The sequence below is a fragment of the Lynx canadensis genome, chromosome D3, assembly GCF_007474595.2.
Source record: "Lynx canadensis isolate LIC74 chromosome D3, mLynCan4.pri.v2, whole genome shotgun sequence".
NCBI classification, from domain to species: Eukaryota; Metazoa; Chordata; class Mammalia; order Carnivora; family Felidae; genus Lynx; species Lynx canadensis.
The window spans coordinates 28,479,092-28,505,688 of record NC_044314.2 but is presented as its reverse complement, the minus strand read 5'-3'; the positions used below and the strand labels follow the sequence as shown (position 1 = coordinate 28,505,688).

The 26,597-nt window shown below is 44.5% G+C and overlaps 1 protein-coding gene and 1 long non-coding RNA gene across 4 annotated transcripts in view; one reads left to right on the top strand and one right to left on the bottom strand.

Annotated features, from left to right (window-relative positions):
* Positions 1–2,458: 2,458 nt before the first annotated feature.
* Positions 2,459–25,021, bottom strand: LOC115528562. Of its 3 annotated transcripts, XR_003973301.1 has the most exons (4): positions 24,982–25,021; positions 12,003–12,293; positions 10,998–11,153; positions 6,112–6,430 (listed from the first exon to the last, which is right to left on the bottom strand). It is a non-coding gene; the product is annotated as an uncharacterized LOC115528562 (long non-coding RNA). The 3 variants fall into 3 exon arrangements; XR_003973300.1 differs by lacking the exons at positions 6,112–6,430; positions 24,982–25,021 and adding an exon at positions 2,459–2,832 and having other exon boundaries at positions 12,003–12,616; XR_003973299.1 differs by lacking the exon at positions 24,982–25,021 and having other exon boundaries at positions 12,003–12,616.
* SLC14A2 (solute carrier family 14 member 2) overlaps positions 24,025–26,597 on the top strand; it is a 53,038-nt gene continuing 50,465 nt past the window's right edge. The window contains exon 1 of the mRNA XM_030336766.1: positions 24,025–24,192. Within this exon, the coding sequence (XP_030192626.1) occupies positions 24,040–24,192 (153 nt within the window). The 5' untranslated portion in view covers positions 24,025–24,039. The remainder of the gene's footprint in view (positions 24,193–26,597) is intronic.

The window sequence follows — 26,597 nt, the reverse complement described above, 5'->3', positions numbered from 1 at the left end:
ACACTGAGCCCCAATCCAAGTTGGAGAGTTGAGCCGGGGGTCTCCCCTTCCCACAAGCCCTCCAGCCCAGCCCACTGTGAATGCATGACCCCCAAGGGACTGCAATCTATGTGCCAGGTTCTGCTCAGTACCGGGAATGGGCCAAAGTGCTGCAGGGTGCATCACCTAACTCCAACCCTCCCCATACCTGTGTGCACCTGAGCACAGAGGGTAGCAGCAGTCCCAGGGTGAGGGGCCAGGAGGGAGAGGCCCTGGGCACCTAAAGGCAGTTGAGAACAGGAGAGGCAGCAGGAGGCAGGACTGAGTATAAGCCAAGGATCCAAGTCACCCCCATTCACGGTCCACTGACCTATCAAACGTCACATATAAAACACAATGTTAGGATTTTGAACAATTGAATAAGTTTGAATTATTAAGAATTTCAAGATGGTGCTTGTGGAGCATCAAACCCCAAGCCTGGGGCCCTTTTAAGCACAAGACTATATACAATTGCACTGGTCACATGCCCTTGAAGCCAACTCTGGGTAGATATTACCACAGTCCTAATTTTGCATATGGGGGGGGGGGGTCTCAGGCCCTATAATTAGCCCAAGGCCATGATGCTGGGAAGTGGGGGACACTAAGACTCAAACTGCATAATCTGGCTCCAGAACCTCATTCTTTGCCATTTCCCCATGCTGTGCCTCATTCCAGTAAACCTGGCTGTCTCCCCTCAGGGTGATCAGCACAATACCACATGGTCTGGTGGAAAAGGCAAAAGAGAGTACACCCCAACCTGCACCATATGCTGACTCAACCAGCCACTGGCTGTGTGTCTTTGGGCAAGTCATGTAGCCTCTCTGAACTTTAGCCCAATCTGCCACCTGAGGGGCACTGTGAAGAAAAAAATCTGAAGTAATAAAGGTACACTTATGGGGAAGCACCTGTCTTACCTAATACATATAAGACAAGTAGGAAAGCCTGACCAGAACTGGACCTCTCAACCATCTCCTTCTTTCCCAGGCTTTTCCCCACCCCTCTGTAGGCAACGGACTCTGACCCTGAATGTCCAGAGAGGACAATGCACACGCTTTGTAATATAACTACTCTGTAGCCACACAGTAAGAAAGGGACAGGCTGGGCCAGTTCCACCATTCAGGTTTCTAAAGGATGTAATATTTTATGGGTCTATGTACACCTGCTTTGAGTTCATCATCTTAATTGCAATGGAGATTTTTTTTTTTTCTTATATGCATACAGTCCACCGGGCTAGCTCTCTCCATTGATGATCCAGGACTTCCCCTGCCCAGCCAACATTTGCGCCACTGCGTAGATGTTTGCTGAATGAAGTCATCAAAAGTCTACATGACGTTTTTCCTCAAATGAACTCATCAGATTGACCCAGTAGTAAGCATTGAAAGTAAGACTGAACTATTAGTAAGCATTGACTTAAGGGACCCAAAACTGTAGTAAGGCGAGAAAAAGCCTTAGGGACCCTCAACCTTTATGTCTTTTCTGCTGAACTAGAGTGACACGTGCTTCCTCAGACAAGCTTGGGAGCTTTCCTTTGGCCTCATCATAGAAGCTTCTGCTTTGGCAAGACTGGCTGAAAGATCTAAACAGTCAGAGCCTTTGCGTTGGCCACTGTAGTAATTTATGCCAGCTGAGGGCGTGCATGGCCGTGCGTGATGCCCAAGGGCCCCCCATCTCTCCGGGATCCAGGGCCTGCTCGAGGAGTGCTAGTTCACTGCCCAGACCAAGCCAAACATATTTGACAGAATTTCAGCTCTCAACTTCAGCCAAGAGAGTTATTTCATTAACTAATGGCCATAGACGAGGGGCGCTTGGGTGGCTTGGTTGGTTAAGCGTCTGACTTCAGCTCAGGTCATGATCTCACAGCTCATGAGGTCGAGCCCCACATCAGGCTCTGTGCTGACAGCTCAAAGCCTGGAGTCGGTTTCTGACTCTCTCTCTCTCTCTCTCTCTCTCTCTCTCTCTCTCTCTGCCCTTTTCCTGCTCATGCTCTCTCTCTCAAAAATAAATAAACATTAAAAAAAATTTTTAAGGCCATAGATGAGACATACGATGGTCAGTGGTTGTTAGGAACATGTGTACATTGCTCAGTAAAGCGCCTGGTTCATAGTAAGTGTTTGACCAAAATGTCAGTCCCTGACAAATGTAATCTCTCTTGGGGAGGCTTAGGGAGCAGCATGATTTGTCACTCCTTCCATGGGGGGATTGGAGGCTATTTGCCCTAGAAAGGGACAGTATGAGAGCTGGACACCCTGATAAAGGGAGGACAGAGGTGGACAAAGGAGTTTGAGGCATGGCGGGAGCAGGGATTATGTAAAACTGAAAACCCCTTTTACCTCCTGCTCTGCTTTCCCATGGTCTGGCTCTAGAAACCTCAGGAAGAGAGTTAGTATGAGGTCTCTGGTGTAATGTGAAAAACATCTCTACTCAGAATCACTTCCACTGCTTTTACTTTCCCCCAGAGACCATGTAATTGTAATGGGCACATGAGTTGGTCTTTCCTGAACAAACTCAGGTTCTTACAAGAGATCAAAAGACACAAAATATCACTCAGGTCCTTTCAAAGAAATCTCCTCTTGGATCACTTATTTCTTGAGGCCAAACAGCTTGTACTTCCTCATTGTAAAATGCAGACATTTGAGTGCTTTCTCCAGAGCAAAAATTGGTTGACACTCCCCACTGATGAATTCAAACATTTTGACTTGAACTCATTCAAATTCCCGTCAGTGTAGTCAATGGATGTCACATCAAATATCTGTCAGCACAACCAGCCAAGTCGATTAGACACCTGGTCTTTTTAGTCAGCTAAACTTGTTATTTCTGAAAACAAAAATAAAAAAAAAAATCAAGATAAAAGTAACCTATCAATTTAGTTAGCGACTGACTAATAACTTCTATCAAAAAGTACATTTTTGTCGAACTACTTTGATTTTTTTTTCCCACTGAATCTACTAAATCAATCAGTTGTGTGTGGGGTGGGGAGGATATTGACCAGATGTGCAGCTTGCTGAACAAGCAGGGAGGTGAACATCAGAAATGAAATCATCAAAGAGATTCCATCAGAACGGCCACTGCTCAATCATCCACAATAACAATGAGGAATGGGATCCTGCAAGATGTATGACAGGTAGTCCCTAATCAGGACAATTTGCTGCACTGAAGAGCATTTTTCTATTCTTTCTAGAAATTCACCTTCCTGTCTCGTTTGTCCATAATTGATAAGAAAATGGGTGTGATTGCCCAGGGAGTGCTGATTTGTGTCCCCAATTGCCTGTCAACCATCAACAAGCTCATGGCAGGTTCACTGAAAACTGAAAGTTGATTGTATTTATTTGGGGTCCCTTGAGTGTTATATTATACTGAATTAATTCTGAAAGATATGACGCCTTCCCAAGTCCAGAGGATTATGATGAATTCAGTGTTTGACACAGTCTATTTTAGACCTGAACTAAAGAATTAAAATCAGTTTCTTTGTTGAAACTGAAACCCTTCAACCTGGCCTTTGGCACCCTCCTTCTCTACCTTTACTCTTTTCTCAAGCCTCACCTCACCCTTTCCCAGCTCCCCACCTCCTCACACACCCTCCCCAGGATGCCTGGAGCCTTGATACTTACTGTTCCAGAGCTCTCCCTGCAGGGGCAGCCATTTAGTAGACCAAGTTATACCAAGGGATCTTTTACTTACTGTGCTAAATCTTTCCAAGGGTGCTTGTTTTTCAAAAGAGGATACCTGAAGAGGTCTATGTTTAGTTCAAAGGAGTAAATCACTAATGATATAATTTCAGATGCCAGGTAACTGGAGAGAATCCAAATGTCAGCAGACAGGATTTTTACAAAGCCAAGTATTGTGAAGAGCAGTCTTGCTTAGAGAATCCAAACATATTCACTCTTGAATGTATTCATGGAGAATTAAGTGGCCCACTTTTGTCCAATTCAAAATTTTCACTGGTCAGATTTTCTCCTGGTCATAGACATTTCTGCAACTGGAATAAGCTGATTATTTATTGCTAACCACTCACCACCTACAATTCACTTTTCCAATTTTCCGTGTTGCCTGTACAGTGCCACTTTGTCAATCCCTGCAGTTTATTGACTGTGTTCTGATGGCTGGGGTAAACAAATTACTTCAAGAATAACTGGAGCAAAAAGGGCATTGCTTTCTGGCTTCTAATGATGGAGCTGGTGTGCGACCCAATTGGTCCTAATGTCAGCAGGCAATTCACCGTCATGAGGGTGCAAGTCACATAACCCATCCTATCAGTGACAAAATTTTGTATGGTACATAACATTGACCTTGTTTTATTCTGAGTAAATATCAGATAATATCAGATCAAATGATTTTGCAGATAAAATATTCCCAAATTTTGAAGTCTACTCTTTTAAAATCCATTGAAAATATACTGCACAGTAACAACTCTGCTTTATGAATGCATTAAAAGCATCAATAACCAAGAAGTTCACACTCTTACATTAGGGCCAGAGGATGTTTATTGGATCTGGGGTGTCTTGTACCGTTTAGACCCAAATCTGTCCTTAGCTCAGTGGTTTCCAAATTTCTTTACTGTGCAGTTCTACCAGAAAAATATTTTTGAGCAGGCACCCCAATACGTTTCTTTAATTACAAATTATATTTATGTATCTACATCAGCCAATATGTCAAGGCACAATACACAGTTAGGTCAGGGTCATCTATAATGATAGTCAATGTAAACCCTTTTTATTTTTTTTAATATAATTTATTGTCAAATTGGCTTCCATACAACACCCAGTGCTCATCCCAACAAGTACCCTCCTCAATGCCCATCACCCACTTTCCCCTCTCCCCCACACCCATCAACCTTCAGTTTGTTCTCTGTATTTAAGAGTCTCTTATGGTTTGCCTCCCTCCCTCTCTGTTTGTAACTTTTTTTCCCTTCCCTTCCCCCATGGTCTTCTTTTAAGTTTCTCAAGATCCATATATGAGTGAAAACATATGATATCTGTCTTTCTCTGACTGACTTATTTCACTTAGCATAATACCCTCCAGTTCTATCCACATTGCTGCAAATGGCCTGATTTTATTCTTTCTCATTGCCAAGTAGTATTCGATTGTATATATAAACCACATCTTCTTTATCCATTCATCAGTTGATGGACATTTAGGCTCTTAACATAATTTGACTATTGTTGAAAGTGCTGTTATAAACATTGGGGTACATGTGCCCCTATGCATCAGCACTCCTGTATCCCTTGGGTAAATTCCTAGCAGTGCTATTGCTGGGTCATAGGGTAGATCTATTTTTAATTTTTTGAGGAACCTTCACACTGTTTTCCAGAGCGGCTGCACCAGTTTGCATTCCCACCAACAGTGCAAGAGGGTTCCGGTTTCTCCACATCCTCTCCAGCATCGATAGTCTCCTGATTTGTTCATTTTAGCCACTCTGACTGGTGTGAGGTGGTATCTGAGGGTGGTTTTGATTTGTATTTCCCTGATGAGGAAGCAATGTTGAGCATCTTTTCATGTGCCTGTTGTCCATGTGGATATCTTCTTTAGAGAAGTGTCTATTCATGTCTTCTGCCCATTTCTTCACTGGATTATTTGTTTTTCAGGTGTGGAGTTTGGTGAGTTCTTTATAGATTTTGGATACTAACCTTTTATCTGATATGTCATTTGCAAATATCTTTTCCCATTCCATTGGTTGCCTTTTAGTTTCATTGATTATTTGCTTTGCAGTGCAGAAGCATTTTTATCTTGATGAGGTCCCAATAGTTCATTTTTGCTTTTAATTCCTTTGCCTTTGGAGATGTGTCAAGTAAGAAATTGCTGCAGCTGAGGTCAAAGAGGTTGTTGCCTGCTTTCTTCTCTAGGGTTTTGATGGTTTCCTGTCTCACATTCAGGTCTTTCATCCAATTTGAGTTTATTTTGGTGTACGGTATAAGAAAGTGTTCTAGTTTTCATTCTTTGGCTTGTTGCTGTCCAATTCTCCCAGCACCATTTGGTAAAGAGACTGTCTTTGTTTCCATTGGATACTCTTTCCTGCTTTGTCAAAGATTAGCTGGCCATACATTTGTGGGTCCAATTCTGGGTTCTTTGTTCTATTCCATTGGTCTATGTGTCTGTTCTTGTGCCAATACCATACTGTATTGATGATTACAGCTTTGTAGTAGAATGTAAGCCCTTTTTAAAGTAGACTTCATAATTCTGACATTTTGGGGGCCTAATTCTTATTGTGGCTAATTAGGTTGTCATTGCCTTTACTTTCTAATGTGGCTGGAATCATCAGAACATAATCAGAACTGAAGAAGCAATAGCACCACTTTCCTGTGATTTATTTGGACTTATATTAGTCATTTTTTATGTTCTGAAATTTCTTTGTAGGACTCTTTCTAATCCATTTGTCCATTTTGTGTCAATCCTTTTGTACCATGGAAATTCCACTCTATTCCAGAATGATAATAATAATATTAATAACCAATAAGAAGCACTTATTCAGAAAGTTTTCCTCCAGAGCCTAAATAGATAGCCACTAACCTCCTAATCTTGCAACACTAAAGGTATGGTATATAAGATCCATAAATGACATGTGACAACTTGAAAAAGGATCTGAACCAGGATACCTTAAGTTTATCTCAATTTTTAGATAAAAATATACATAGAAGTTCTAATATGTATCCACACCCCAATTGACTGAGTGTCTTACAATACCCCTCAGGATGAATGTCCCACTTTGGGGACCCCTGGTTCTAGTTCACCTTAAAATGAAGCCTCTTCTGGAGAGGAGAGAGGAGAGGAGATTGGAGAGGTACACTGAGACCAAGTTGGACTTAATGTCCTGCCTGGGAGTTTGGGTATCCTGGGCTCACTGGGAAGCATTAAAGAGTCTTAAAGAAGGGGTGATATGACATGATTTGCATTCTTGCAAATTATTCTGAATGCACCAAGGAGAACGGATTGTGGAGCCTACACAGATACCAGGAGTTATAACAGGAGGTATGATAATGGTCTGACTTAAGGCTGCAGCCTGGAGAAAAGTGGGAAGATTCACACGATAGTAAAAATTTGGTTATCCATTAAACTTGCCCAAGGTTAAACAGCTGGTAGGCAGCAAAGCTAAATTTAGACCCCAGGTCTCCTCACTCCCAATACAGTGATTTTTCTTCTGATTTGCCATGTCAGAGAACACCTGGTCCCTCTGTTTTATCCTCCCCCAGGGAGATAGGTGATCAGGAGCTAAGCCCAGATAGCAGCGTGCAGTTTCCAGCAGGGTGATGAAGGAAGGCAACAGGAAAGGAAAAGCACTGCCTTCTCCAGATGTATTTATCTTTGCAGGATCCATGAGGGGGCTCCATGAGAATCTGTTTTCTGGGTATTGAATCCCATACTGAAATAACACACTTTCCAGTGACAACAAATTGAAACTCCAAGTGACTATTCATTCAAGTCCAGGCCTTAACAAAAGCCATAACCCATCGTTCTGAAGGGTGGAAGGTGATAGGGAGGTACCAACTTGGGGGAAAGAGAAATAGACTCTTGTAATCCCTCCCACTAAGGGGCTTTCATCTCTTCTGTTGGGCTGTTTACAGTCCTTCTTCCTTTAAGCTAAAAAGTTAGCTCCTCCAAAAATTCCTTCCTAATTACCCCTTCCCTCCTGTCCCCTGCCTCCTGCCCCAGTCTCCTTTCTTATGGCATCTATTGGTCAGGGTTTAGTACATAAAACAGAAACCACTACAGGTATTTTAAGCAGAAAGGGATTTAATACAGGAATTTAGGGGCTCACAAAATTGGGGACACAGTTGTAGGAGTGAGCTTTGGGCCAGAAATTACTCCTGAAACACTACAGAACTTACCTACCATAGGAGCTACTACCTCTGAGGCCACCACTGAAACTACTGAGTTCAAAAACCCACCATTATATTCCAGGAATCAGGAAGCCAGAATCATGAAGTCACTATAGCTCCTGCCCCTCAAACCCACAAAGCTAGTGGCTGAACAGTGAGCAGCAAAAAACATCATCTGTCCCTGACCTTTCTTTCAGGAGAAAACAGCTGAAAAGGCAAGACTTCTGCTTCACTTCTACCTTCTAAATTTTGCCTAATGCCTCAAATTGACAAAGCCTGATTTTATTCTAAAACCTCAGCTGCAAGAGAAGCTGAGAAATTTGATTTTTTTATTTTTTAATGTTTATTTATTTTTGAGAGAGAGGGAGACAAAGCGGGAGCAGGGGAGGGGCAGAGAGAGACAGAGACAGAATCTGAACCAGGCTCCAGGCTCCAAACTGTCAGCGCAGAGCCAGATGCAGACTCGAACTTACAAACCATGAGATCATGACCTGGGCCAAAATCAGATGCTTAACCGACTGAGCCACCCAGGCGCCCCTGAGAAATTTGACTTTTAACTTTCTAGCCTCTTGGATATAGTAAGGTACCCTAGAAGGATTGAGCAAGCCACCCTACAGGCTCCAGCATGGGATATCCTAAATTACATTCTGTTTTTTTAATGTGTCTAACCACCCCTCAGCTCCTGAAGGACAGAGCTCCTGGAGGTCATGTCTGTCACATCCTTCAAGGCTGCAAGACTTGCAGATGAGAGGTCCTTGCTAAGGACAGCCAAATAATCAAATGATGAAACACATTCACTGTTTCAGTACTTTCTTACTTTGCTTTCTGATTCTGTTCCTGCCTTTAAATGTTATCTCTGAAGTAAACCCCCTTGAAGATAATGCTGGTTGGTACTTCTCAGGTGTGTCCCCACAGAGTGAGCCACAGGGCTGGCCATATACATTCCTCCTAAATTAGTGTGTTGATTGTGTTTCACAACTGATTCTCACCCAGAAGTGGTTTTTTTCCCCCAAAAGACATTTTTGCCCTATGAAGTTCAACCAACAGGAAACTAATTTCCTGCAAAAGTGTGAGGCCAACAGATCTTTCTTATATGCACTACTGTCTCATTTTGGCAGCAGACTACCTCCAAATTCTAAAAAAGGTGCCCTCTACACTACTCTACAAGGTTGCTATGAGGATTAGATAACACAGAGAGCATTACCTACCACATAGTAGATGTCAGTAAGTATCAATTCCTTCCTTTTTCCTTCATAAAAAAGTATACCTTTCCGGGCTTCTGCTAAGAGACTGGCTAATTAGATCTTTGAAGAGGTATTAATGGCTAATGTATTAGTTATCTACTGATGTGTAACAAATTGCCCAAAACTTAGCAACTTAAAACAAGAAAAATGTCTTTGGCCAGGAATGTGGGAGCAACATAGCTGGGTGGTTCTGGCTTAGAGTCTCTAATGAGATGGCTGTCACGATGATGGCTTTACTAAAGGCTTTACTGGAGCTGGAGGATCCACTCTTAAGATGACTCTCTTGTGCATCTAGCCAGCTGATGCTGGTTGTTGCCAAGAGGTCTCAGTTCCTCTCCACGACAGACTCCTAAGGCTGCAGTTCCCCCAGAGCAAGTGACCCAAAAATGCAAGGCTGAAGTGGCAGTGTCTTTTAAACCTAGCCCCAGAAGGGACAGAACCTCTTTTCTATGATGTCCTGTTGGTTACACAGGTCAGCTCTGTGAGTACCGGGAAGCAAGGGTCACCAAGGGCCACTGTGGAGGTTGGCTGCCACACCTCATAATGGCCTAATAGGGTAGATGAACTCTTCCATTTACTGTCATTGTGATTTGGAAGGGATTTTGAATGTCTCAATGCAAGTTTGTAAGATATTCTTAGAGATACTTTAATCTTTGTCAAGATTTTAGCTCTAGAGCACACTCATTAGACACTCAGAAAATATGTGAAGAAAGAATAAATTTGTCCCTTAAGCAACATGTAAACATTCTCCAAAATGGAGCAACTCAAGAGATAAAGCATCTATGGGGCTTTCTTGTGAATATATATGTATATAAATTATGCATTGTGTGTGTGTGATAAAATGTCACCCACATAGTGAAATAAAATAAAGTACTTGGGAACATATAAACTATAAAAAATTAGTAATAATTGCTGAATTCCTTTTTATGTATACCTATATATATATATATATATATATATATATATATATATTCTTTCTTCAATAGATAGGGACAGAAATGTATGAAATTATGAATTACAATTAAGGAATGGAATGAAATGGTATAAATCTTGACAATGCAATAATAATAATAATAAAATTAGTAAAAATTGATAAAAGCATATGAAAACAGTTTTCCTATTTTTCTTAGTTAGGAGGCAATCAGTACTACCTAAATATGAAACCTGGATTTTTTTTTAAAGATACTGAGTTCTTAATTTTTTAAATGCTTTTTCTGTTTTCTTAACCTTAAAAGGTTACAAAAACTAAAAATATTTCCCATGGTGAATAAACATTTATCTGAAGTTTAGCAGTTTCTCTAGTTTCACTTTAATTCATTTTCCTTTTGTTCAAGTCACACAAAATTAAATATGATACTTTCCGTTAAAAAACAATAGCTCAAAAAAACAAAAACAAAACAAAAATAATAGCTCATAAGACATTACCCTATTTTTAGGAAATAATTTTGTCTTTCCATTTTTTCTTTTGCTACTCAGGAATATGAGCACAAAGGTATCTGGAAGGACAGCTCCCCAATGTTTATGATGGCCATTTCTGCATTTGGGAAGTGGCAGTAAGTTTCTGCATTCTTCCTGTGCTCTTCAGTATTTGAAATTTTCATAGTGACTACATATGACTTTTTTAAACATGACAAGGAGAGGCTTAAACTAAAAAGAATATGATTATTGGGTGGGTGATACTGTCATCTCATTTGAAGGCATATTCCCCAAAATGTTTATGTCTTAGAACCTCAGAAGCCCTTGAAGATGTTATAGATGGGCCATCAGTTTTGAGAGGTGTACTTTACCTGCCTTTTGCCCTAGTGGGTTGGTGTGTAGAATTAATGCAACCAAGACAATGGGTTTGGTTCTCCAAATGAGCCATTTGTCTTCTCCCTGATCTGTGATCCCCATCTGTACCCCTAACCAGAACTGGACCACTTACAGAGGCAAAGCACTGATCAAGGGGCCTGCAAGTTGGAGTCTTGGTTGAATCCTACTTCCTAGTTCACAGTTGTATCAGCCAGGTCATGAAGGAGTTAGGAGCACCACCAAAAAGGCAATGGAATCACAGACCCTTAGAAGGATGGCTCTGTAAACTCTGAAAAACAGAAAGAAACAGGACATAGGACTCCTTCACATCCAATTAAAATATCTCTTCAAAGTTGATCTTGGAGAAATGATGGTATTAAAAACCTTTCTACCAACAGGGACGTTTTTGACTTTCCCTGGCTTACCAGGTTTTCTCACTGAGCATTTTGTGGGGGACCGTCCCTTGTCATATAGGCTTGTCCTGCATATTGCAGGATATGTGGCCTCCCTGGCCTTCACCACTAAATAGTAGTGGTACCCCTCCTTCATTGAGTCAACCAAAAGATGCTCCCCTCATTTCCACCTTCATTCTCTACCCACCCCCACAGTGGGAAGCAGGGCAGTCCCATCCCTGGACATTCACAGTGTACCTTCTGGTTTCCATGAGGACAAGAAGAACTTTGTCTTGCTCACTGATGAATCTCTAGTGACTGACACATAGTAGGTACTCAACAAACATTTGAATTAATAAGCAATATCCAATGTAGGATCTGCTATGGAGAAATTAGTGTTTTAGGAAGATGAACATTTCTAAATATTTACATCAGCAAATCTACTCTCATTAAATTCCTGGTAGTTGGAGCCTTTAGAGCTTATGAACAACCCCAGAAAAGCCGGGAGGACGTAGGCAGAAACTGACATTTGGTGACACCTACGGTTCGTGGAGTAGTGTGCTGCTCAGCCCTCTACATGTTGCCTTATGAGGCAGCAATCACTATTCTGCTTCCCAGATGAGGAGGAATCCCCACGTGGTACATGGTAGATGGCAGAGCTAGAATTTGGCTGGACTCCCAAGGCCATGTTCTTTTGGTTCCACCCACTGTGACCATCCCGGTGGAGTTTGCTCATCAACACTCACCCTCCTTTCAGATGCTCTCGAGAAAACACATCTTCAGAGGTTTCACAACAAAATTTGTTTTCCAGTGATGTCCAGATAAATTCCATCTCTTCGGAGTCTTGACTGCATGAATATAGCCAACATATCTCTCCCATTACATCAGTCAAGCTGCAGGGGGTCAGAGGACAAGCATCTCGGCAAATGTCTTCGGCCACTTGCTAAATGCATACTTTCTTTAACACTCAACTGTTGTAACCCCAAGTGGCTTCTTTGGAGATCTGAGGAAAGCTCATTTGGTAAATCTGGTTAGGGCTGAAGGAGAAGAAAGAGTGGGATAAAGTTAGGTTAAGTCCCCATCTCCACACCAGGATCCCTCTGCTTTTCCTTCTTCGGTAGCTGGTCCGGAGCTGGCTGTCTCTGGAACCACATGATGTTCCAGGGCCACATACAGGGCAGTGTGACACAACAGCTCACTTCCTCTCCCCAGGAAGACTGTTGCTCCATCCTTCACAGGACTCATGCAAGAGAGGAGGAGGAGGGAGAAGCCTTGCCAGGGAGTCTGGCAGCCTGGAGGCTGTGGCCCCTTCAGAGCAGAGACAGAGGGCTCAGGAGTGCCCATCTGTCTCCCCAGCCCATCTCCTCGCCTGCTCCATCTCCTTCTCAGCACATCCTCTCCCACCAGCACCTCAATCCTCCTACTGTGCTGTGACTCTGAGGTTTCTCTCCTCTCTTCTCTTTCTCCTTCCTCCTATTCTCCTCCCTCCCCTGCCACTTCCCTTACGTCTCCCTGTAATGCCCCAGTCCTCCCACTTTTTCCTTCCTGCCTGCCAATTCCAACTGTATTCCTCTTCTCACTACCCCCACGAAATGTCCCCTTCCACTCTGGGCGGGGCTTCCTCTATTCTGTCTTCTCCAATATGGCACGAACTTATTGTTTGATTACTGATGTTCTTACTAGTGCCCTTCATTCCTGCATACCCCCACCCCCACCCTAGCATCCCACTGACGTTCATAGCATGAGGCTGTCATGACTAAAGCCTCCTAACCTTGACTCACCCCAACATGAATCCATGTTTATGCCCTCTTTGGGGCCATTCACAACAAGGACCCAACCTCACCTCCTCTTTATGGTGTTGTCCGAGCTTACAAAGCAAAGGTGAGTTTTCGATTTAGGTATTTGCAACAATGGGAGGAGCCTCCATTTCCATAGGTGCTACATTTTTATTTCTGAAACTGTGCACCCCTTACAAACTGGCTTTCTCGGGAGCATGCCATGGTTAGGGCCCTGCACAGGTTGCGTGGGAAGCTGGGATTTAACTGCCACAGGCCAAGACACATGATGGAAAGGACTGGGGTGTTTGCCATCTCCTTTCATCTGGAGGTAGAGGATGTAAATGGTATTTAATTAAAATAATAAATCTAGCTTTGGTTTCATTTTGGTTTTGCTGTTGGCAAATCTAATCTGGTTTCACTTGTTTACCGAATGCTTTCACCACTCAGCCAAAGTTCTGAAAAGAATGGAGATTGTGCCCAGGCCCTCTCCTCCTGCTCCCTTCTTGTAGCTCCCCACACCCAGTGCCTTCTCCCCACAAGAGCACTGCCCAGCTAGACCCCTGCCCCTGTGCTTCCCAGAGCTTATGAGTAAAGGAACCACCTGAAGGTCTTATTCAAATGCAAAGTCCGCTTCTGAGAAAGGGCCTAGAACCTGCATTTAGAAATGCAGTGAGGGTCTGTCTGGGTGGCTCAGTCAGTTGAGCGTCCAACTCTTAATTTCAGCTCAGATCATGCTCTCATGGTTGTGGGATCAAGCCCAGCATTGGGCTCCACGTTGAGTATGGAGCCTGCTTAAGATTCTCTCTCTCTCCCTCTCCCTCTGCCCCTCCCCTGCTCACATGTGCATCCATTCGCATCCTCTGCCCTCCCTTCTCAAAAAAAAAAAAAAAAACAAGAAAAGAAAAAAGAAATGTAGCTGATCCTCAGCCTGCACCATGAGTAACAGGGCAATAAAATGTGTTCTGCAAGGTCAGACACCCAAAGGTCCAGGTCATTGCTTCTCAGTCTGGGCTGCACATCAGCATCAGCATCACCTGGAGAGCTCTTAACATTCTCAGTGCCCATGCTGCTCCCCAGACCACTCACTGAAGCCACAATCTCTGGAGGAGGAACCCAGGCATCAGCATTTTTTAAAGCTCCCAAGAGAAAGATGGTTGTGTGCTGTCAGGGATGAGAATCTGCTCTCAGGGTTGAAAGGAAGGAGCATTCACATCTGGCTGAAGGGAAAGGGAAGGTGCCCTGAAAACAGCATTGCCCCCTACTTGCCCAGTTGTTTTTCCATCATGTGCAGAAAGTGAGGTCATGTTTGAAGACGGAGGGTGACTTGGGGAAGCCAGTGCCTGTAATGGCTCCCAAGCACATTACAGAATGCTGAGAAGTCTATCCAAAAGCATGGAGGATGGGGCAGTGGGGTGCTGCACTAGGAGAACCCCACCCTGGGGCCCCTTTGGCTGCTGCTTAAGACCTGAGACTTAACACCATCCCCTTAACTGCCCTTCTTTACCTGTACCCAACACCACCCCCTCCCCCTTCAGAACACCTCCACTCTGTCTCCAGAAGGCCTTCAGTGTCACCTGACTCTGAGTTGTGCCCAGATTAGAGGCTCCAGGGACAGCGCCTGATGGGATCTGTCCCAATTTCTGCACCCTCCCAGGGACAGCCCTGCCTCCCCACTCTCATCCCTGTCACTTCTAGAAAATAAACATCTGTGCAGGGAAAACATTATCAAGGTTTTACTGAAAAGAAGAGGAGTAGCCCAGGGGCCTAAAGAACATGCCAAACTAAGTCCTTGGAGAGGTTAATTTCGGAAGAACTGTATCCCTGCCAAATGGAAGAACGGGGTTGCATACTGCCCCAGGTTACACATAGGAAGTTCCAGTTTGAGGCCGTGGTTCAGTTCCCAGAAGGAGGCATGTATTTGTACACATGAAACCTAAACTACATAAAGCCAGGCCTCAGGGAGAATGGAGGACACACTAGCCTCTGAGCTCTGCACGAGGGGAGAGAGACATCCTGGGGGCAGAGCCCGTGGGGTCAGTGATGGTGTTGTGGAAAGAGCCCAGGCCTGAGCATTAGGAGGCAGGGTCAGCCCCAGCCACTGTGTCAATGCCCTGTGTGACTCAGGTGAGAACCCTCACTTCTCTGGGCCAGTGAAATAAGAATAACACCACCCTGCCCCTCTCCCCATCATGGGATCATTCAGAGAAACAAATGCAGTTCTGGATAGGAGAGTACTTTGTAGAGTATGAAATATTATGTGCACAGAGAGTTAGAGCAGTGTGGAATTTGCAGAGTTCGGAGTGCATATGTGCATGTGAGTGCACACGTATGAGTATGTGTGCACATACATGAGGATTGTGCATATGTATGAGTACAAGTGTGTGTGTGTGTGTGTGTGTGTGTGTGTGTGTGTGTGTGACTGTTGCACTGGGAAACAGATCCTAACCACTGCACAGGCCAAAGGAGAGGTCAGAGTGTCCCTGGGTCAGGAAAGCACTATAGCAATAATTGGGCTGGGACATGTGGGCAGGATTCAGGGAAGTAATGGAGAACAACACACGAAGAAATAGAATGGAGCCTGAGGCAGCCGTGGGCCCAGAGGAGACCTCCTGCCCAGAACAGGAGTACGTGCTACAGAGAAGCTGGAGATTGGTTCAAGCACAGATGAAGCCCTGCCCCCCACCCCCTGCACCAAAGCAGAACCATGGGAGAGTGAGAACACGCCTACCTTCACCTTCGGTGACACTCACCTCTTCCCCCAAGTAGCCCCCACCTGTGTGGAGACTGGACACGTTGCCCCCCGGGCAGTCTGGGGACACACCTGAAGTAGCCATCTGCAGACTCAGAATGTCTTCCTAGCAATTCTGTTTTAAAATAAAAAAGGTAAAAGCGATAAGCACCCAGTCCCAGGAGCAAGGCCCTTAGACTTGGAGCACCTCAGAAGCTTTCTGAGTAGTGGCAAGACCAAGCCATGTCTTAAGGTATTTCATCCATCACCAGGGGCAAGGTGGAGAGAAGCTGGAGAGCTGCAGTCAGGGAGACTGGCTGAGAGCTGACCTGGACAGAAGAGGACCAGCCCAGAGGGAGAAAACAGACTTACACAGCCAAGGCCCTTGAAGTGAAATTTGATGGCTTAGTAATTGCTGGTTTAGGGATGTGGTGAAGCAGGGGCTCAATACACAGCACATCAGAGGGTCATCCCACTTAAAGAATGTCAGCTGAGAAGGGTACAGTGACTGCCTCAGAATGTCCTTCCAAATGCAAGGAGATCCAGTATCTAAGGAGGAGATCCATGCAGGTCTAGCCTCCTCTCCCAATCCCACTCCAGGCCCTGGTTAGGTCCCCAGCTGCAGGCACCAGTCCTGGCCCCTGCGAGAGAACCCAGAAAATAGAGCCCCCAATGTGCTGACCACCAGCCATCTCTAACCCCGACAGTCTGCAGATGGGCCAGGGGAGGCTGTGCTCCCTCTTGACTCCCATCCCTCCCAGCCCGACCTCTGGCCCCGTGAGTCAGGCTCCTCTCAGCCCACATCAGACTCGCTGGGCTGGAGCAGCCAAGAAAAAATCTGAGCCCCCTAATAAAAACGAGCGTTCAGCCAACATCTTACACAAGCCAGCCCTGAGAAAGGCACCTCTCACCTTAGCCCAGCTGCCGGCCAGCCCCTTCTGTTCCCTGCCCTATCTGTCAAGGGACGAGGCCTCTCCTGGCTTGATCCCCTCCTTGGCCTCACTGAGTATGATCCATGGATCTGTCCTGTCCCCATTCCAGCATCAACTTGGCCCCAGACAGATGATTTCTCCCTTTCAACAGCTGTCCACGGGGCTCAGAAATCAGCAGAGCCCTGGCCCAGGGACCCAGCCTGACTCAGCAAGGTCCTTTTGGAGTCATGTCTCTGCCTTTGATCCTGCTGTCACTGAGATACACAAGCAAGATGGCAGAGAGTCTGGGGGCTTTGTTGGGTGAACCAAATTAAAGGAAATCCAGAGGTCCGCCCCAGAGAAAGGAAGATGAAGATCAATCTTTGAAGTGCTTTCATGTAGGGAAGGGAGGACATATATCCTGTGCAGATATGAAGGCAGCACTAGAACCAGCACTGGTGAAACCGCAGGGACTTGACATCAGCTCCATAGACCTAATGGCTTCTAGTATGAAGACATGTTCACAAGGAGAGCAGCCTGCTTCATGGGATCGTGGGACACCAGCCAACTGTCAGAAGCACTAAAAAGTAGATTCCTTCATTGATTGAGAGAGGTGAAGAATATCCTTTTTGATCCTGAGGTTGTAGATATACACAGAAACTGTTTTCCATAATTGCATCAACTACAAACTCTTGGGAAAAATTAATTCAACAAATATTTTGGAAAACCTGCTAATCACTTTTTCTTCTCTAGAGCTTCTGTGACCTCCATAACTCAGCTTGGGTAGATGATGAATAAACGAGGCCATTTTAGATTCACTCCGGGATGACAACTTCACTGGCATACTTAATCCCAATAGGCCACGGGAAAGGGAGAGAGCCTTGGCTCTGCACTAATTCACACCAACAACTCAAGAAACCCCTCCGGTCATAAGCCCCCATTCTCCCTTGACACCCAGAATGTGCTAGAGAGGACACAGCCCCTCCCCATTGAGCATGGGCATGCTTTGGCATTGCTACCAGGGACAGATAGTCCTTTAGAGAAAAAAGTCAGGTCAAGAATTAAAGTTAGGGGCACCTGGGTGGCCCAGTCGGTCCAGTGTCTGACTTCGGCTCAGGTCATGATCTCACGTTTGTGAGTTCAAGCCCCGCATCAGGCTCTGTGCTGACAGCTCAGAGCCTGGAGCCTGCTTCAGATTCTGTATCTCTCTCTCTCTCCCCCTCCCCTGCTCACACTCTGCCTCTCTCTGTCTCTCAAATATAAATAAATGTTTAAAAAATTTTTTTAATTAAAAAATAAAGAATTTCAAAGTTAGTACAATAGAGTCAGACACGTTTTCTAAATATTGCAAGAATTGGGGTCCAAATATAGGGACTGAGAACTCTTCCCAGTCTGGCTTCTGACTCCCTACCTTCCTCTTTCTATTGCCTGCTGACACCCTTCCCCATATTCCAGCAAGGTGTACAACTGGGATTTCCTGGCACAAACCATGGATGTATTTTCTTAGGCATTTCCTTGGCCTTGAGTGTTCTCCTCCCTCTGTCTTGCTCAGCCAAGTCCCCACGTGAAAGCCTGGGCCCCAGTCTTTTCGTGCCCAGGAGCTGCCCTGTGCTCCTACAGCTGGCCCCGCATCCCCTCTGCTATTGCCTTTCCTCTGTTCTGAAAGTCTGTTCACTTCTCTCTCCCTGCCTTCCGAAGCCCAAGCCCAAACATGAGCACTGTGCAGGCAGCTCTGATGCTTCTGGGGGAGTCCAAGGACACACAGTAGGTGCGCAACAGAGAGTATTCTTACAAGGAGGATGGAGGAGCTAGTGTTTCGGGAGCCCCCTTGTGGGAACATTCAAGGCCTGGGTTTTGGAGAGACATGAGGCTGATCCAACAGCCCTTTCCGTCCATATTTCTGAGGGAGAAGAGGTGCGGGCAGCCAAGGGGAGCATTTGCACGCCAAGCAGATAATTATGTGTTCTTGGAAGCTGGTTTAATGGACTGGCTCAGAGCTGAGTTGGGAATGGGCTCTGAGGCCTGCCGCCTTCAGACGGGACGTGGCTCAGGCAAGGATTTCACCGTCCAGTTTTAACAAGTGGCCAACGCCTTATGGAAACTTTTGAAAGGCGTTCTGTTTTAGGCCAGCCAGCTTGTACTTCATCTGGTTACTTTACCCATCTTTCCTTCAATTTGAGAGCACAAGAAGAAAGGAAACTAAAAATCACTGAGTGCCTACTACGTGCCAAGAACCAAGTCAGCAATTTCACTGTCCTAAGAGTCCCACATTGCCCTTTGAAGAGGGAGAAACAGAGGCCCATGTAGCCCCTCGCGGCAGAGAAAAGAGTGAAGCTGGGCATCTCAGCTTCTGCAGCCTGTGCTCTTTCCAGACACAGCGACCTTCTCTTTACAAGGCCATTCTTGCTGCACATCTCAATCCTACCCCAAAGCCAAAATTCCCCCAGTTGAACAGGATAAACATTCCCATGGCAAAGGAACGCTGTGTTCCCCAGAGGAGATGCAATCACGTTGTTCCTGCTTAGGCTATGTGTGCTTATGAAATAGAACTGGGCTGAGGGCCTGGACACGGGCTGAGGGCAGCCACCCCTCCCCTGAATCCCCCAGCTGTGCCCTGCAAGGCAGTTAGAGTAACAGAAGGGTAGGGAGCCCAGGGTGGAGAGCTGGGTCTAATCTTGACTTTGCAGCAAGCTGCTGGTTTTCCTGGGTCTCTTCTTCCTCTTGCCATCACAAGGCAGTAGCTTGCTTCGAAAAGTGCAGAGTTAAATCCATGTGAGAAATAATTCTTATTTTGCTTTCCTGGGCATTGATTTCTCTATCTGTAGTTGCAAATGTTGTCCACATACAGGAGAGACTCAGAGGTAGAGAAGAAAGTACCTTTTTGGAGATGACTCTGGAGAGAGTACTTCCCTCATACAATCACTCATTCTTTCCAAAATCATTAGACACATATTGAGGGCTTACTATGTGTCAAGCTCTCTGCCAGGCAGAACAAATACAGAAATCAACAAGATAAAGCCCCTGTTCTTAAAGGACTCCTAATGTGTAAGCCATTTTTTCATCAAAAAAAAATATGTATATATATACATATAAGTGTTTGAATTGTCATGGTTAGAAAATAATCCTGAATATACCCATTCTCCACTCCTGTATACTTAAGCCCTATCACTAAAAAATATTTCCTTGACTATATAATATACATTGTTCTCATATTTCAAAATTTATTAAATATCAGCACACATCTTGCAATTTTGATTGGCAGCATTTTCTTCTTGGCGATACACCAAATAATGATCATCTTACAGATGATCACATCTTAGATTTAATGAAATATATTTCATTTCACTTTTCAATTGGGCTTGTAAAGGAATTAACAGCCACTGAATTTAACATAAGGTTTTTCCAGCACATTTCTAGTTCGTCCAGATGTATGGTGTCACACACATCATGTGTCTAGATAACCTGATTGCCCCTCATTTTTTCTTCTGGATGGCTTGGAAGCAATCTCATACCAATGGGCCAGGATGCTGTATCACCTCTTGGCCACCAGAGGGAGAGAGCACCTTGGTTCTCAGGCTTGCTGGTTTTCCCTCTCTCTTAAACCATTCCAGCATGCCCCCTCCAGGGCAATCTGAAACACACTCAAACTCCACCTGCAAGGTCAGAATAGAGGAAAGGGCCCTCTTTCCAGAGCAATGGCAGTCAGAAAGAGGAATTAGTTCTGAATGATGTTTGCAAACCTACAATAAAAATCAGCTATGGTTTAAATGAGCAACTCTGGGGAATGAGGACACGTGTTAGACATGGCAGAGTTCTTGCCACAAAAAATGCAGAGCTGATGAGTGGCCCCATTCCCTTCTTAAACCATTCAAGACTCAGGATACTTGTAAAGTTGTGCAAGGAAGTTTTCCCACTCCAGCAATCACCTGTAGCCTTCTATTCTTCCTCCTTTTCTTCCTCCCCTTCTTCCTTCCCTCATTTAACTATTTATTGAACATCTGCTATGTGCCAGGCACTTAGCTAGGAGCTAAGAATAGAATACAGCAGTAAACAGAACAAAAAAGGTCACTGTCCTCATGTATCTTAAGTTCTGGTGGGGAGACATACACTATAAAAATAAATCTATCATCACTTGGTACAAAAAAAAAAATGCTATAAGGAAAGACATTAGGTCCCATGAGAGTATGATAGGAGAACATGGTCAGGAGCTGATCTGGGCAGGCTTCTCTGATGAGTGGTAATGGAGACAATGCTTGAGGGAAGAAGAGGAGTTTCTAGGTAACTAGCAAGGGAGAGCCCATCTGGGCACACAGACCAGCATTTGCAGAGGCCCTGAGGTGGAAAGTGTTCAACACTTAGGCACTGAAAGGAGGCAAGTGTGGAACTTAGAGACAAGGGGCAGGAGAAACCCAGGGTGGGCTAAAACATAACAGGAACATGGTGGTACAGAGTTCTGTGTGCATGTTTAAGATGCATTTTTCCATCAGTAGCCATTGATGGGATTGAAGCAGGGAACAGACATGAGCAAAGTTGGGTATTGATATGACAGCACTGGTGGCCCTGTGGAGCATGGCATGAAGGAGAAATCTGAGAAGTGAGGTGTCCGACTGGGAGTTACTGGAGCAGTGGCAAGAGGTGATGGCAGCCAAATGGTGACAGTGGGCATCCAGGTGTATTTTAGAGGTAGTATTACTGGATTGGGGGAGGTTAGAGGGGGTATTATAAGGAGTAGCTTGGAATGGAGAGAGGACTTTTCCTGGGATAGGCACCTTTCAGAGAGGACAGGATCTGAGAAGGAAACATTATGAGCTGTTTCAGTGCATTAACTTTATGCTATTTCTGGAACATCCATATGCAAGTGTAAAGTAGACAATTAAATCTGTGAATCCAATGCTCAAAACTGGGCTGGAAATATTAGATTTGGGAGTCATAGGTACACAGATGGAGGATAAAGCCACAGTGAGAGCTGACGTCAGCTGGGTAGGAGCATCAGTAAAGAGAAAATGGTCCAGAACAGAGCTCAACAGAATGCTTATATTTACAGGAGGAGCCAGCCAAGGACAGTGTGAAAGAGCAGCTAGAGAGAGGATCAATGTAAATGCCAAAAAGAGGAGAGTGTGTCAAGGAGGGATGGTCAGCTGTGTGGATGCCCTGAGCTGTCTGATGAGATGAAGACCAAAGCATGCTTCAGATTTGCCAACATGGAGGTCTTACAGCAGGGGCAGTAGCAGCAGAAACCAGCCTGGGCTGGCCAAAGACGGAAAGGGGAGTGCCAGGAGTCCGCCCAAGAGGATGGCAAGCATAAATCTAAAGTGACGGCAGCCTACCCAGTTATGCAGCTTTTCTCAGGCAATGTTCGGTTGCTTGATGAAAGCCTAGAAGAGATGGAGTGTTGGGTTTAGCCTGGCCGGGATTTCACCACGCAAGCATGAGAGAGGGATTGGGGAGGGCAGAGCAAGGGTGTTGAAAGAAGTAAAGTGACTGCTCCAAAGTCTAAGTTGGTTAAGGAGGGCAGGGGAGATAGGGAGCTGGTGGAGCTAAGGGACTGGAGGTCTCCCAGAAGTGAAAGTGCTGTCAGTGGACACACTTGAGCAGGTGAGCCTGAAGTCCAAAGGAGAGCATCAGACTCTGGAGATTTCATAGTTTGTGTAAGACCAAGTCCACGTGGTGACTGTGGAAATTAGTGGCTGAAAAGAAGAGGTAGAGAGGGTCACTAGAAATGAGGAACACAAGGGTCTGTGAAGTCAGAGAATGCAGTGATGACTTAATGTCATCACTTGATCAATCTCTTGATCAATGTACAGACATTGAAGTTACTGAAAATTATTGGAGTAGAGATGAAGATAACTAGAAAGGAGCCCCTCAAGTCTTCACTGAACGAGTGAATGACCAGGAAGTCAGTAACACAGCAGTGAGCAGTGAGAGGGATAGTGTAAGCCTCAAAAAAGAGGGCTTTCTGCACCAGCGAAGTGAGCAGTGGTCTGGAAGCAACAGGGAAGAACAAGAAATCCTTTCATTGGGAGTAGGAAATAGCCCAGGGAAATGGCACTAATGCAAGTAGAGGAAGGGGTCTGGCTCCCCTTTGGAAGAGAACTCTGCATCATTTATCTGGGTCTGCAGTGCTAAGTGTGAGGAACACCAGCACCCATGCTAGGGATCTGCAGACCCCGTCCTAAGATACACTGTCTTGCAACTCAGGGGAGGCAGGGTGGAGCCATGGGGAGAAGTCTAGATCATACTGAGAGGGGACTGTGCAGGTCCAAAGCCACCTGTCATAGGAACAGTAAAGTAAGTGAAGACATAACTGAGCCAGGGGAAGACAAAGAAGAACAGAACGGCTAAGGTGGCTTGAAGAGGAAGGAGAGAAGCACGCACTACCAGCGGGTAGCCACAGTAAGCCAGGAAACTGAGGACCGCAGGCAGAAGTTACTCCACCAGCTAGTCCTGGCATAAACCCTGGCCCCGGTAGTGAAGGGAAAAGGAGTCCCACGTGGAGGGGGAAGGACCTCCAGCCTGTTGCACACAGCTTCTAGTAGATGTTACCAGAACTGCTGCTGCTTCTTTGAACTGTTCCTGGGGAAGGAAAAGGAGGAAGAAGCTGGAAAGGGCACTGACAGCAGAGGGAAGAGAGGAGGGACTAGAGGTCAACCATAATCAACATAAGCTCCATAGCAAGTAAGAAAAGGAGTCGCCCTTAGATCCCCACTCAGTTAGAAGCCCCAGATCTATGTGTGCATATCAAAGAGAAAGTATTTTTACAACTACAGCAGTGAGATAGTACTATGGATAATATAAAAGGTAGAGAGGGGCGCCTGGGTGGCGCAGTCGGTTAAGCGTCCGACTTCAGCCAGGTCACGATCTCGCGGTCCGTGAGTTCGAGCCCCGCGTCAGGCTCTGGGCTGATGGCTCAGAGCCTGGAGCCTGTTTCTGATTCTGTGTCTCCTTCTCTCTCTGCCCCTCCCCCGTTCATGCTCTGTCTCTCTCTGTCCCAAAAATAAATAAACGTTGAAAAAAAAAAATTAAAAAAAAAAAAAAGGTAGAGAAAAAATATTTCAGTGATCAGGAAAAAAAAGAGAGGCATCTATTCTAACTGGGTGGTCAGGGAAATCTTCACAGCAGATATGGACTTTCCTCTGGACTTGGAAGAATGGGGGGATTTTGAAAGATAAGACCACAATGGTGGAGGAGTGGCCCCAGGGCTCTCTGGCAGCACTCTACTGCAAGAGTCATGTATCAGGACCGACTGCATGCCTCCTGCGGCCTCCCTGCAGCCTCAGCCAAGTCCCCCTGGGCCCCATCCTGACTCACTGTTCTCCCCCTTTCCTTTCCGCTTGCAGGACCTAGGAGCGACCGCCCCCTGAAGGAAATGTCTGACACTCATCACAGCAGCCCTCTCCTGACAGAGCCTCTTTCCAGCAGATACAAACTGTATGAGTCAGAGTTTACCAGCCCTAGCTGGCCCTCAAGCCCCCAGGATACACACCCAGCCCTGCCCCTCCTGGAAATGCCTGAAGAAAAGGTGAGGGGTGTCCCTCCCAGGATATTTCACAGGTGGAGGGAAGGGGAGGAAGGGTGATGAAAGATGCTGCTCTCCCAGCTGCCCAGTGCACGGGTTGCATAATGCCTTGGAAGGGTCACTGGCTCTGCCCCAGTCAACGCAGGGTTCCACCCCCTGGTTGGTCCCAGTGGGTCTAAGATAGAAAACGTGTTTCTGTGTGCAACATGATTTTAGAGGCAGGCGGGGAATGCACAGTCACACACCGGTCTTCCAACCAGTCCCCAAAATCTTTCCCCTTAGACCTGCTCCCTTGAATTACCTTATTGTCTCCCAAAGTAAAGCCTGTGTTCAAATGCTAGCTTTTAACACTCCTTGAACTGATAGAGTGGAGAGGGATCCAGGACCACTAACGTTTGGGTTTTTTTTTAATGAGATATAATTTACATGCCACAAAATTCACCCCTTTAAAGTATACATTTCACTGATTTTTAGCATAATTACAAAGTTTGCCAACATCACCACCACTGAACTCCAGAATATTTTCATCACCTTGAAAAGAAACCCAATACTCATTAGCAGTCACTCCGCATTCCACCGGGCCACCACCAAGCTACCTTGTGTCCCTGTGGATTTGCCCGTTTCGTATGTGTGATGTAAATGGAATCATATAACATATGGCCTTTTGTGAAATGCTTGTGTCATTTAGCATAATGCTTTCAGGTGCATCCTTATTGTAGCATGACTCGGTACATCATTTCTTTTTATGACCCAACAATATTTCATGGTATGAGTGTACCATAGCCTACTTACCCATTCATCCATTGATTGACACTGGGTTGTTTCTTTTTGCCTGTTATAAAAAAAAAAAAAAAAAAAAACAATGCTACTGTGAACATTTGTGTCGAAGTTTTTGTGCAGACATATGTTTTTCTTCTTCTTGGGTATATATCCAGAAGTGGAATTTCTGGGTCATATGGTAAATCTATGTTTAACATTTTAAGGAGCTGCCAAACTGTTTTCCAAAGTAGCTGCATCAGGTGTACATTCTCTCCAGCCAGGTATACATTGTTCCAGTCTACCTCCTTGTCAAAACTCGTTACGGTCTGTCTTTTTTATTACAGCCTGGGTGGATGTGAACTGACATCTCACTGTGATTTTGATTAGTATTTCCCTAATGTCAAATTGATGTTGAACATCTTTTCATGTGCTTAATGACCACTTATATACCGTCTTCAGAAAAATGTCTTTTCAAATCCTTTGCCCATCTTTCAATTGGGTTATTTGTCTTTTTATTGTGGAGTTGTAATAGTTCTTTATATATTCTGGATATTAGGCCCTTGCCAATTGTATGATTCACAAATAATTTCTCCCACTTTATAGGTCTTTTCACTATCTTGATAGTGTCCTTAGAAGCACAAAATTTGTGATTTTAAGTCCAATTTATCTCTCTTGTCTTTGATTGCTTATGTATTTGGTGTCATATCTAAGAAACCATTTTCTTATCCAGGTCACAAAGATTTACTCCTATGTTTTTATCTAACAGTTTTATAATTTTAGCACTTACAGGTAAGTCTTTTCTCCATTTTGAGTTAATTTTTGTATAAGGCATTAAGTAGGGGTCCAATTATCCAGTTGTCCCAACACCATTTATTGAAAAGGCTATTCTTTCTCCATTGAACTGTTTTGACACTCATCAAAAATCAACGGACCGTAGGTGTATGTGTTTATCTCTAGACTCTCAATTTTATTTAACTGATTTATCTACCTATCCTTATGCGAGTACCATGCTATCTTGATTACGGTAGCTTTGTAGTAAGTTTTGAAATCAAGCAAGATTGTTTTATCTGTTCTCAGACCCCTGAATTTCTATATTAATTTTAGGATCTGACTTTGAATTTCTGAAAAAAAAATGAAACTCGGATTTTGGTAGAGATTGTATTAAATCTATAGATCAATTTAAGGAGTATTGCCATTTTAACAAGAGTAAGTCTTCCAATCCATGGACACAGGATATATTTCCATTTACTTAAGTCTTTAATTCCTTTTGATTTTTTGTAGTTTTTAGTATGAAAAAATTGTATAAAACCTTTAGTTTTAGGATATAAAGCCTTTCTTGTTAAACTTATCCCAAAATATTTTATTCTTTTTCATACTATCATAAATAGAATTTTCTTCACAATATTCTTGGATTGTTCCTTGCTCATATGTAAAAATAAAGTTGATTTTTGTATATTGATCTTCTATCCAGCAAATTTGCTGAACTTGTCCATTAACTTTAATAGGTTTGGTGGGGGGCGGGGAGGTGGTTGAAGATTTTTTAAGGAGTTTCTATACAGCAGAATGTCCCATCTGCAAATGGAGAGATTTTAAATCCTTTCTTTCTAATCTTGGTCCCTTTTGGTCTGTTTTTTTCTTATCTAATTGAT